This window comes from Aspergillus sclerotioniger (genome assembly GCF_003184525.1).
Source record: "Aspergillus sclerotioniger CBS 115572 chromosome Unknown BO94scaffold_31, whole genome shotgun sequence".
NCBI classification, from domain to species: Eukaryota; Fungi; Ascomycota; class Eurotiomycetes; order Eurotiales; family Aspergillaceae; genus Aspergillus; species Aspergillus sclerotioniger.
In genome coordinates this window covers 361121-373654 of record NW_020291021.1, presented here as the reverse complement: position 1 = coordinate 373654, position 12534 = coordinate 361121, and the positions used below count along the sequence as shown (strand labels likewise).

Here is a 12534-nt window from a genome sequence, read left to right as displayed (position 1 = left end):
GTCAATCTCATTCATGGAGGGGAAAGCGAAGCAGACGCGGCGCAAGAAGGCCCCCGTAGCCACGTGCCGCTTGGAGGCCTCTGTTAGTGTATAGCAACCCAGCCCGTACCATACAGTGTAGTAGCCACTTTGTTCCCCAAACCCCGAATCATCCCAGAGTCCAGATCCCGGCATCTTCACCCATTGGTCTCTCGGGTGGTGCCGTCGTCATCGCCACTCTTTCGCGGTCTCGCCTCATTGCATGCCTAATAGATAGCCTACGTCGCGTGTTTTCGGTCCCTATCAATAGGCACCAACCCCTACTGCTCATGATCATTTGCTACTGCTTTTCGCTCACCAGAACACAAGCTCAGAGCATATTGTTTATCAAATGATCAAATGCTTCCAGAGCATCTCGCCTCCTGGAACCCCTCATTTTCGGTCTTTAGATCATGATGATAACTGATGGTAGAAGAAAGTCATGATCAGCAAGAGCAAATCATGGTCTTCAATTCTTCTCATCAGCTGTATCGACTCGTCCACTCATCTTATGTACGTCATCGAACATTTCGATTCCGATTTCGATCCACGAAACCCCTAGAATTGCAGGATGGTGGTAATTATGTATTCCGATGTCCTTGTTTAACATTCTTGCTAAAGAAAGCATCATTCGAGGTCACATCCAAGTACTAGGCGGTATTCACTTCATACACGCAATTCTCCGAGTCTCGATGTTGACAAGGATAGCCAATTTCCTCCATGGTGATACCCGACAAGCAGTTATAGTGTGGTACACTCTCAATAATAATATCACATGCCTGCCATCCATTGAAAAAGCGTATATGCAGCTATGCCAAGCGTGGATAGTGTCAGAACTCTAGATAACGAGCAATAAAGCCCAACGGGCTAGAGCACCAGTGATTTTTAATCCATCCCCGGATGCTGGCACTTCAGGGCCCACTACCCCGGGTTTTGTGTTGACTCGGCTCAGCATTATCTCTGACTCGGCCCCAGTTGTAGACTCGGCCCTGTTCGTCCAGGTCAATGCACATAGGTAGTTATATAAGTGAGTGCGACAGAGCAAGCCCAACCAACACGAACATTCCTCAATCAGGAGCTCATCATGGCTAATTCTAACAATCAAGAAGGCCTCACCGTACCGTACAATTCCTTTGGACGCCAGGAAAGTCTCCGGAAGAAGTTTGGTTTCCTGTCTCAGCTTGGAATTGCATTTGTTATCTTAACGTACGGATATCGGTCTCATCCATATATATATCCGGGACTAACAGACATAGAACATGGACCTCCATGGCCGCGTCGATGAACATTGCCCTTCCATCGGGAGGCTCTGTCGCCGTCCTATATGGGCTGATCCTGTCGGGATTCCTCACCATGACCGTGGCACTCAGCCTGGCCGAAATTTGCTCCGTGTATCCCACCAACGGAGGTCAATATGAGTGGACGGCCCTCCTGAGCCACCCATCGTACCGCCGATTTCTCAGTTATGTGTGTGGGTGGACTGTGGTGGCCTCTTGGTGGGCACTCGCTGCCTCCGGGCCTTCGCTGTTTGGCAACCTGGCGATCTCATTTCTGGAGCTTTTCAATACTGGCTATGTAGCCCAACGATGGCACGAGTTCCTTTTCTACATGTCTGTGGAGGTATCGGCTTTCTTCATCAATACTTTCCTCACACCAGCTCTTCCTGTGCTGAGTGAAATGGCTTGTATGTCTGTGACCCGCTACTGGCTCTACTGATATTGACCCGGTCCTATAGTGTATCTCTCCCTTAGCGGGCTTGTTGGGATTTCTATTTCACTTCTTGTTTTGACGAGGCATTCTTATCAATCGGCACGGTGAGTCAATTTTCGCAAATATATAACCGGGAAACATGGTGACCAGTCTAGGTTTGTATTCACCGGGTTTATCAACGAAACCGGCTGGCCGGACGGATTTGCCTGGATCTTGGGCCTCCTACAGAGCTGCTTCTCCCTGACAGCGTATGATGCGTAAGTTCTCCAGACTGCCCAGCTTGATAAGATTAATGTAATTATCTCAGTGTGGCTCATTTAGTCGAGGAAATGCCTCACCCACAAACGGATGCGCCGCGAACCATGATAATTGCCGTGGCGCTGGGAACACTCACGTACGTTTCCTACCCACTCCTTTGAATTATGCCTAACATATCTCACAGAGGGTTTGTATTTTGCGTCTGTGTTCTGTTTTCAATTCAGGATGTCCAAAGCGTCATTAAATCACCACACAGGTATTTTCCCATCCCGGCGTTGAAATAGTCTATTAACACATTACCTGCCAGTCCAATTGTCTCAATTTTCTACCAGGCATCGGGCTCCAAAGGCGGAGCTGTAGGTCTTGCCATAGTGATCCTGATCATCATCTGGTTCTCAGCGTCAGAAGTTGTAACCACCTCAGCTCGGCTGACTGCAGCATTCGCCCGCCATCATGGCTTGCCATTTGGCTCAATGTATGTATGAGAACTCATGCGCATTCTGGACTGGTCCCTAACGATGATTGAGAATTGCAAAAAATAACACCAGACTCGATCTCCCATGGAACGCCATGGTTCTCACCGTCGCCATGGTGACAATTTTCGGCTTGATATACCTGGGCACCTCCGCGTATGTTCCCTCCACAAGAGTCCTTCTAGAACTTCTATTCTGACACAAAGCTGTATGTAGTGCCTTTGACGCCATCGTTAGCGCCTGTGTCGTGGGTCTCAACACCAGTTACGCCATGCCCATTGCGCTTCTGGTGGTTCGAGGCCGGCAGATATTACCACAGGGGCAATTCAGACTTGGTCGATGGGGATACGCGATAAATGTTATTGCGTTGGTATTTCTAGTAGTGACGTGAGATTCAATCTGAGTAGTATCCTTACTGGGTGTTGTTCCTTGCTAATGACAGGATTCTGACAGTAACGTCCTGCTCCTCTTCCCTGCCCAAGCGCACACGACCGGGAGCTCAATGAATTATGCTATTGCAGCCATTGCAGTTGTATATCTCTTTGCGGGAAGTATGTGTGCTTGCCAGTGTCTATACTCTTGTTTTTCTTTGGCTCCATATACTAACACTATCTCCCAATCTAGTCTACTGGTACCTTTACGCCCACAAGCATTACATCGCACCTCATATCGTGATCGATGGGATCGAGTCGGATTCCGATATTCCACAAACAACCCTTGGTAAGGCAGCAGCTACGGAAGGAACTAAATAGTCTATGTGAGACTAGAACCATCAGACCATCTCCCCTCATATGTGTTAAGAAGAAACATCCTCAAGTTCATTCTTCTTTCACTGCTTCTTGGTAGTAAACTGCTCAGTTATTACCCGTCGTCTCTTGAATGTACCTCTTATTTATCTTTTAATTAATCTGGCTCTGGATCCCCCAGCATCTGATTAAAAGTGCCCTCGCTCATGGCTAGAACCCCTTCAAGACAGGTAACATAGATAGATCGCCTTACACACCTGCTATCGACTTGAAACCACCTGTTCCCCTCAATCCTCGGAACCTGTGTCCCTATACCCAACCCAGTTATCTCGTATGATCCAAAGAATCACAAGACACCATCCTATACAGCTCGTATAGATATGTACTGGGACACGACGTAGCGATGATTGACAGTATGTTTTTTCTAACATCCAAGGCAACACAGGCATCATGCTATACGGCTACTGATTTCAGTGCCTGGCTCTTTTGCCTTAAAAACAAATTTATTATTTTCGAAAAGATTGAAATTATTGGACAAGTTTTGAAGGATTTACCTCGACAATAGTAACGAAACTAACACAGTCGGTGACGAATACGCAGAAATGCAATCTCGAGTAACGATTGCCGTGATAGACTTTTTGAGGTACATTGTGGCCGTATTTAGCTTTATGAGACCTTGGAGAAAGATTTTATTCGTCGATAGTCTGTCTGGCTTTTGGTCTTAGCTTTGGTTGTTTAGATATTTCAGCAGGGGTAGCAGGGTTGCTGCGTGAGAAAATTTGTACGGATGTTAGATATAAGGACATAGCAGTAAAGTGATGCAATAGATGGATAACTTTTTTCCGACAGTTAAATATCTTTTTGTCTTGACTAGCAGTTTATATTGCATGAAAACTTCAAACGCCCCAACCGTCACGGCTACAAGTTGCTCTTGCAGCAAACAGGCCCCACAGGCTCAGGCTCAGGCTCAGGTGCCTTGTACGCAACGCTCTGGTTCGCTTTTTGGTTAGAAGGCGGCACATTGTTCGTCGGGTTGAATAAGCAGAAGTTGTACGGCTTCAAATGCACCTGAACAATCTCTGCGGGCATCACTGGGAAGTCCTCCACGCGGGGATTATGTGTAAGACCGTATGTGTGCCAGATAACGATGTCTTCGTTGCGCACATTCTCCCTGTCTTCAATCCAGGATTTGATTCCAGTGCCACCCAGCGATTGGTTAGTGTATTTTCCGGCAGGGAAAAGCTGGTCGTCGTGGTATTTGGTGACCCAGATTGAGTGTTCGGCGAACTCCGAGCGGCGCCAGTGCCAGGACCCGGGCTTGGCTAGGAGCATCTGTATGTGGAATCAGCCTCGGTCTTCCGATCATGCTTCTTGATACCTTGCTATCATTGACTTGAGGGGAGGGGGGGCGCTTACCTGGGATCGATGAGGAACAAGTTTATATCCAAGCGGGGTCCCTGAGACTGGGTTCTCGATGTTCTCGTTCAGAATCTTGAACACTCGGCCCTTGCTGACGTCGTCCTCAACAGAGCCTGCTCGGTCGAGGATACTCTGCTCTGTCACATAGCCAGTCCCGAGAGGGTTGAGCTGGTCGTCCCATGGCATGGCCACAGAATCCGTCGACGCAAAGCTGTTTTGATGACCGCCAATTGCAGGGTCAATTCGCACGCTGAATAGATGCTGATGATACGGGGCCATGACGCCATCTGCCACTCGAGTTCCCCAGGGAACCGTGACGTCTTTGCCAATGGGCTGGGTAGAGAGGATACCAGTGGCTCTGGTTTCAAAGGTAATCTCGCCAGACTGATCGAAGTACCACATGAAAATGTACTCGTAGTTGGCAACGGTGATGATTGTCTGCAGGACCAGCTGACGCTTGCGGACCACCGTGGCCTTCCCAGTGCGATGGTTAGTGTGCTTCCATTGAATGCCGTTGTCAATCTCGTGGATACAGATGGCATTAGGTCGAGGAGCCGCACTGCCATCAACCGCAACGACGTGGCCATCGATGTACTTGATCATACCGAGGCAGTCACAGCCAACTAATAGAGATAAGCTTAGAGCATTGACTCAGAGGGGAATAGTCTTACGCTGAAGGTTGTTTGCTGTCACGCCCGCACCCACATTTCCCAAATCGAACGCGCCTTTGCGGTAGATGGGATTACGCGGATCACCGTAAGGAACAAACATCTCGGCCAGAGACAGACGATAGAAATTACTTTTACCGTCGAATGAAAGGTCGTGGAGAGTCAATCCTGCTCGCTATAAGCATCCGTCTTGGTCAATCTGGAGGACCACCATACCTTCGCGCCAATTGAATCCCACTCGGAATCGCCATTTCTCCCATTCGATCAGGTGTCCCTTGACGGTGAAAGAGGCACCCTCGGGCTGGATGACTTGGTAAGGCTTCATCGTTGTCCGGGGAGGGCTTTTCTGTAGTCGATGGTCATATTCAGGCTCTGCCGGATCTGTGCGACGATGAGGCACGTTGGAGCCTTGCGTCACACTTTCATCGGCTCCTAGAGGCAGTCGAATAATCTTCTTCACTCTCATGGCACAGAGATCGACAATGACCATGAAATCCAGAGGGAAGCAGTAGTGATTAGAGTCTGGGTCGTTATTTTTCGGGTTGCGCATATACATGAACACCTGTGTGTGTCTCTCCTGTGTCTCTTCACCATCCACGCCATAATCCCACGGATCGAGAACGACCGTGGTATCATCGATTTGCAGGCGCTTGATCTCCGCCTGCACCGCGGGGTCAGCCAGGACAACCTGAGCGGCCTCATTCATCTCCGCCCGGTCCACTGGACCATGAAAGTCTCGGGGAAGTTCTGTGTGATAAACGAAGGCGCCGTTGGTCACATCCACAACTGCCTCAAAAAGACGGGGAGTCTTCTTGATGTACCAATTGAGGAAGATGCATCGCGGGAGGAAAGGAAGCGGCTTGTTGTTGTGTTCGGCGTCGAGAAACTCGAGCAGGGCGGCCTTGGGGGGCTCCTGTAGACCACCGCATTTGAAGTGCAAAGGGACTCCGTGATAGACCGACTTGACAAACGAAGTGGCCTGTTCGATCTCTTCCGCCGTGGCGGGATCAAGAGGGTGCAGTGACATGGTTAACAGATTGGAATGAAGGTTGGAGTGGAAAGGAGGAGGCTGATGGATGGAATAACCGTCAATAGCCTTGGTCGCGTGGCCATCTTATGTAGGGGCTCATTCTGGGCCGAGTGCAACTACAGCGGAGGAGTACTATCTCGATGAAGTCGATACTCGTGAACTCGGCTCTGGGTAGTGGATCGTAGCAAAGTCTGGGCATCTGCGGGCCGAGTCAAGGCTGTCAAGCAGGCCTCCGATCCCCGCCCCGATTGCGGGGGCCTCGAGATAAGCGGATTGCGCTGATAAGCCCTGTCACCGGCGAGCCACACTATGTATCACTCACTATCTATCTGCTATGTTGACTCCAACCCTTGCTTTCTCTTCTTCTTCCCCCCCCCCCCCCCCCCCATCAATCTATCACAATGGCCAAAACAAGTCGGAGGTGGACGCCGTCAGAAGATGAGAAACTGCGTCTTCTGGTTCAACGCTACGGTGACCAGCGAGGACACAATAGCAAGTGGTATGAAATCTCCCAGGGTCTCCCGGGACGCACCAACAAGGTAAGCTACCTTTCTTAGACAGTTTACTAAGCTGACGCATTAACTAACAAGGCTAGGACTGTCGCAAGCGGTGGTTTCACTCGCTAGATCCCAGGCTGCGTAAAGGTCGATGGACCGCGGACGAAGACCGGACTTTGGTGGCAGCCTACGAGCGCCTGGGCCCTGCCTGGAAGGAGATCGGTACGCTGGATCCTGACTCGGCTACTGCAGGCAATCTGCTAACAATACCAGCTCTGCTAATTCCAGGTCGGAAGGATGATCAGTGCGCGAAACGATACAATGACATTTTATGTCCGTTGGCAAAGGCACGCCTGCGTGCGTGGACACCAGAAGAAGACCAGCTACTGCAGGAGAAGGTGGCCGAGCTGGGCCACGCCTGGTCTACCATCTCGACGTTCCTTCATGGACGGCCACCATTAACGTGTCGCAACCGATGGCGCAAGCTCTCCAGGTCAATCGACTGCATGAGCTCGTCGTCCTCTTCATCATCAAGCCCTGAGAGAGAGGAGTCAACACCCATTTTGACCACATCATTCGAAGACGAGTCCTTGTTTACCGCAATGACCACAGGATGGGACTGGGAGTCCCCTATACCAGACATAAATCCGAGTGATCCCCTGAACCTGCACGGTTCGATGGATGTGCCGATCATGGACGAGTTCCCATTATCCGATGCCATGGCACTTCCTACACCAGAAGACTCTGTGCCGTCTCTGCTCCCTGAGAGTGTCGAAGCTGTACCAGGACCATCGGGGGTAGTGTATCACATTCATCATCACCATCACTACCACTTCAATTCATCTGTCTAAATCATAAACGTACCCCGTTTCACCCCTACACTCCCAGTATCATTTATCAGGAACAGCCCCCCACCCTGATCCGTCCGTTTCCCTTTGGCCGTGGTCACAAACAGTTGGTCCATTCTCTCACCAGCCCAAGCTCCATGCGTCACATTATGGGCATCTAATCTCCACCGTCGAACAAGCCCCCCGGTAGGATCATACTTCTCCACCATCGATCCCTCCCAGATGAACGTGAACAAACACCCCTCAGTATCAACCACCAATCCATCCGGCTCTCCCTCCTGTCCCGATCGATCCACTTGTACTCTCCGATTGCAAATATCTCCACTCTCCAGCTTATAATCAAACGCCCAAATAGTCTGCCGAAACGAATCCGTATGGAACATAGTACAATAATCACCGGTCCAGCCAATCCCATTTGAACAAACAATTCCCCCGTCGATAATCGTATGCAACGACCCATCAGGGTCATATCGATATAGCGAGCCAAGCGGTTCATATCCATCTGGGATATACGGGCGTTTCACATCCCTATCCACGCCACCAGTCAGCCAAACAACCCTCCATCACCGCAACCAGCAAAACGAAATTATACATACGATCCATCGAGCCAAATATCCAACGACCCAACCCACAACCGTCCCTTACCATCAACCGCACTATCATTCAAGCGCACCTTCCCCCTCTCCTTATCGGTCACAAGCTCCTTCAAAGCTGTCCATTCTCCATCCTCCGAAAGCCTTGCAATACCTGTATATGTACAAACCAAGTATCCACCAGCATCATCATTGCCCTCACAGAGATTCACCGAGGCAACTGGTTCAGGACACGTAATGGATCTCCGTTTGTCCGGGACAGATATATGGATTATGTGGATAGTGGAGATGAGAACATCGATGTAGTGGAGTGTTTGGTCCCGTTGGCGGTATATTGGGCTCTCGCCTAGGAGGGTGTGGGGTGGGATAAATGCGGGAATGGGATTTTGCATGTTGGATGTATGGTCTGTTAAAGAAAGGAAGTAGGGGATTTGGAATGGGAAGGTTTAGAAGTTGGTAGTAAGAGTTAAGTACGATTTGTGTAGTTCGGTTGGGCCGAGTCAATCCCCCTCTTTCTGGTTTCTGACTCCGGTCTTGGTTTCCTTGGTTTTGTAGTATCTTCTCTCTATGGATGCTGGCCACAATAGCAATATCGGTCTACTGTTTCTACCAATGTTATAGTGTTAGGACATGCAAAGCCCCCGTGCATCTCGTGAGAGAAAAGGTAGGTGGCCAGGAACAAAGGCCCATATCGAACCTAATTTCGCCAGGGAGAACCAGAGGAACTAACTGCACATGCATTATCGGGGCCTTCCGGGCCACCTCAGCAAGACTCTTCAATATCTGCTCACAATACAGCCTCGTTTCATCAGAAAATGATCAATTGAACCGACCCCAGAGGCGAAGCGACTCAACAAATGCAGTTTTTGGCCATTGAAGAGTGTATTTGAGATTGAATTGATATGCCATTGGGTCTTTTGGAGACATCCACAAGGTCCATAGTTGAATCCTCAAGCTGGTTTGAAAGGAAGGGGTCTCTGTGTGTCCTTGCTGGAACCAGAAGAACGATGTGGGGGTTATTCAGAACAATCGGTGACAGACCAAGCTTCATTCGTTCGTTTCAGGCACCAGGGATCCTTCCATTGACTACTCCGTATCCCAGTCTCGATATCATTGCGCCACATTTCATACCGCTCAGTATCCCTCAAAATACCGCACATTCTCGTGCGCAAAAGAAAAGACCGAACCAAAGAATCTCGCGTAGAGCTTAGCTGTTTCCGGGCATTAATGGGCTGTCCGATGATGCTGCTTTATCAGGAGTGCAACGTGTCTCTGAAAGAAACTGCAGACCTGAATGCCGCCATCTTCTGTATCTGCGTTGCTAGTTGAGTGGATACCTGACGCTGATTTCAAATCCTCGTTCTCTGTCAGGTACCACGCACTATCCCACAAATCATCTTCTCAAGCCTCACCGACTCCCAGGTGGAAGAGTTGCCTGCCTACGTAGTGCAGCTCATCTGCACAGACAGGCAGTAGTTCTTTCCATGCGGTGGCCAATAGCTGGAGCATAAAAGGTCCGCGTGGGTGAGCTGCATTGCCTTGGACCCGTCTTCGGAAAATGACTGCAGGCAATCTGACATCTGGCAGGAATGGCCGTGATATCTACAGCATATGCAGCTTCGTGTTCTGCGTAGGTACCTGAATACTAGATTCGACCCCGTACTCTGCGTATTCTGGTTGGACAGGTAGCAGATTCCCCCTGTCACCCTGTCAACAAGGCGATCGCTAGTGTCAATTAGCACCTTTGGCGATGAGATCATGGCTGACTGATCGTCGTACCCCGGCAATAAGGGGCGGCTTTATCAATCGGTTTGTCTCAGGTGAAATGGCTTCGATCCCCGGCTTTCCGGTCATCCCGGGCCCTCCGGAAGAAAGGGATAAGCAAGGCACCTGAATCACCGATAGCTATCTACGGATTGTTACTGTTTATAATCCTACAGTTGTTTTCTTCTTTCCTCGGGCCCTAGATACGGAGTAGTACTCCATACTAATTTCTTGCTTTTTGCGCCCCAGCAGCCTGGACGGAATTGTCCTCCTCGTGGGCAAGATGGTAGATCACATCCCACACTGCATGCAGGAGCAGGCCTTTGATTGATCGTCTGCCTGACAGTAGCCAATCCCAAGAAGACTCCGTCTTCCGCGTTGATCTTGCTTTTTCCTACTCAGCCGGAAGGGAAAGCTATGCGACCAATGTAAATTCATGATCTCCTAGGATGACATCCCATCCAGCTGCAGATATGCCCCTTATCACAGTCCCGGCAGCGACAGTTGTTTGGCTGATATGTCGCCGTGATTTGAGGCAGTCTTGCGTGTTTGTGCATATGAACCTTTAGGCTGGGTCGTACCTTGTCCAATCGGCAATTGTCAAATCGGAAGCTATTGTCGCGGCTTTACTTTGAAGCTTGGGAAAGGGCGTTGCCTATGGCGGACGTAGATAGATATGTATCGGGCTCGTGTTAGTCTGTTTCAGGTAAAACCATGGTCAGAGTTCAAGGGAGAGGAAGTGAGCACATCCCAGTCACGCGGCCTTTGTCTTCCTCTTTAAGTTTCTGATGTGTACTGCCATACGGAGTCCGAATGTACGCAATGCGAGACCGAGCCTCGCCGTATGAGGCACTGGCGATGCTATTTATTGCCCAGCAAGAGATCCGTGTGCCAATAGTTGCCTCATTTCGCTAATCTGCCTATCTCCTGGTGGCTCCGCGGGCGGTTGTCCTGATATAGATTGCGTGTCCTGACTCGGCCCCACCCCGACGGTCCCAGAACCAGAACTAGTCGAAGACACCGGCGGGCCCTCCTCGACTGACACCCCAATGGAGTCATTGACAGGCCGGTAGAAAGCAACTGAACCGAGGGCTGACCCGTGGGATGTGTCGCTTTTCATGGGGTGTCAGTGTGTCACACGTTCCAAGGAACCAAGGTGGTATGGTACGTACAATGGACCCAGTGATCCCGCTATCAATCAACCGAGTCCACCTGCATTGCCCGTACGGAGAAAGCACGCCCGACGTGCAAATTTTCACTCATCGCTGTACTTGTGCCGCAAAAGATCGAGACCGACAGCGAACAGAGAACCCCCACAGCCATCAGGGGGGACGCCAGGGCTCAATTTTGAATTTCCAGACCCCCGTTCATGTTGCCCCAATTATCGGCGGCCTAACCCCTCCTGGGATGTTAGTTCGTGCCGACCGCGAAGGAGTTTGTCCTCCGAACGACCTAAATCTAGCCTGCTGGGGCCCGGAACCTCTTACGCGGAAGTCTGGCTGGTCGATGCTGCATCCCCGTGCATATCCCCTTATGCGGCCTGTGGCGAATTGGCGTAAAAATAAATCGACTGCGGATAAATGTAGATGTGGGTTTGGTTTTGGAAGCCGGAGGGGTTTTCCCTCTCGCGTGCTGCTGGGGAGTATAACAGATGTACTTGGTATTTTTGTGCCCACTTATACAACCTCGGTAGGCCGGTGTAAAGTGTAAACAAACAATCATCTCGTGTGCCGTTAGACTAGCGGGATGTGATTGGCAAGCGGAAACGGTTGGAAGGAACGGAACTCACCAGGACGGATGACATCCATGGAACCGGGATGAAGCCGATCGATCCTGGAGTCAGCCAGAACAGGAGGCGGCACCTGACTGGCCGAGGTGCAAGTTCTGGTTCTGGTAGGGAAAAGTCGTAAAACGGTAAAGTGCTACACGCGAATGGGGGGTCGCTGGGTTGGCGGATGAAAGTGGAGGCAGCCAAAGTCCAGAACCGCGTTCTTTTGACACTAAATCCGTCACTAAATCCTCCTCGCGACTCATGATTATTTCTGACTAACGATAACAAGTACAATCCCCTTCCCCTCTCTCTCCACATCAAGTCTCACCTCGTTCTTAAGGCTATCGATTTCTCGTTCCTCAGTCGGCGTCCTTTGTTCCAGACATCACACCTTCCCTTCCTCATCCCGGTGCTCGGTCGATACCTCCTTCCTTGCCCTTGTGTCTCATTCGTTCCTTCCACACTCGTTCCCCACTCTGATCCTCATTGGCACTATTGCTTGCTAATATCGATCCGCCAACTTGGTTCTTTATCGCTCGTTGACACATCCCAGGGTCCTCGAGAAAGGGGAACCATTTAAGGATTCAACCTATCGCTCACCTTCACTTCCCGTGCTGCGATTCGCCCAGGTTGTTTGCTTTGAAAGCAACCTTATCCGGGGACTATTGCGTCTGTGTAACTTGGCCCATACATATCGATCCGCTCCCTCGATCCCTTTTCGCCGTCCAGCCAATCCTGC

The 12534-nt window shown here is 50.3% G+C and overlaps 4 protein-coding genes across 4 annotated transcripts; 2 read left to right on the top strand and 2 right to left on the bottom strand.

Annotated features, from left to right (window-relative positions):
* Window positions 1-1102: 1102 nt before the first annotated feature.
* Window positions 1103-3273, top strand: BO94DRAFT_568876 (GABA permease gaba; the record flags this gene model as incomplete). Its single annotated transcript, XM_025614704.1, has 11 exons — window positions 1103-1224; window positions 1275-1702; window positions 1754-1832; window positions 1884-1985; window positions 2036-2122; window positions 2171-2242; window positions 2294-2461; window positions 2514-2615; window positions 2676-2846; window positions 2913-3010; window positions 3084-3273. 11 exons carry the CDS (start codon window positions 1103-1105, stop codon window positions 3209-3211), a joined length of 1557 nt encoding a protein of 518 aa, XP_025463632.1. The 3' UTR covers window positions 3212-3273.
* A 757-nt stretch (window positions 3274-4030) lies between these two features.
* BO94DRAFT_627569 (amine oxidase) lies at window positions 4031-6483 on the bottom strand. Its single transcript, XM_025617433.1, has 4 exons — window positions 5509-6483; window positions 5296-5460; window positions 4622-5247; window positions 4031-4537 (listed from the first exon to the last, which is right to left on the bottom strand). Exons 1-4 carry the CDS (start codon window positions 6317-6319, stop codon window positions 4124-4126), a joined length of 2016 nt encoding a protein of 671 aa, XP_025463631.1. The 5' UTR covers window positions 6320-6483; the 3' UTR covers window positions 4031-4123.
* Window positions 6484-6723: 240 nt separating this feature from the next.
* On the top strand, window positions 6724-7670 carry BO94DRAFT_589411 (uncharacterized protein; the record flags this gene model as incomplete). Its single annotated transcript, XM_025615948.1, has 3 exons — window positions 6724-6861; window positions 6918-7041; window positions 7093-7670. The coding sequence occupies 3 exons, from the start codon at window positions 6724-6726 to the stop codon at window positions 7668-7670; spliced, it is 840 nt and encodes a 279-aa protein (XP_025463630.1).
* A 50-nt stretch (window positions 7671-7720) lies between these two features.
* Window positions 7721-8613, bottom strand: BO94DRAFT_427383 (SMP-30/gluconolactonase/LRE family protein; the record flags this gene model as incomplete). The annotated part of the gene is made up of 2 exons (XM_025607452.1): window positions 7721-8195; window positions 8264-8613. Coding segments are annotated over 2 exons (825 nt in total), but the record flags the coding sequence as incomplete, so codon positions are not given.
* Window positions 8614-12534: the final 3921 nt, after the last annotated feature.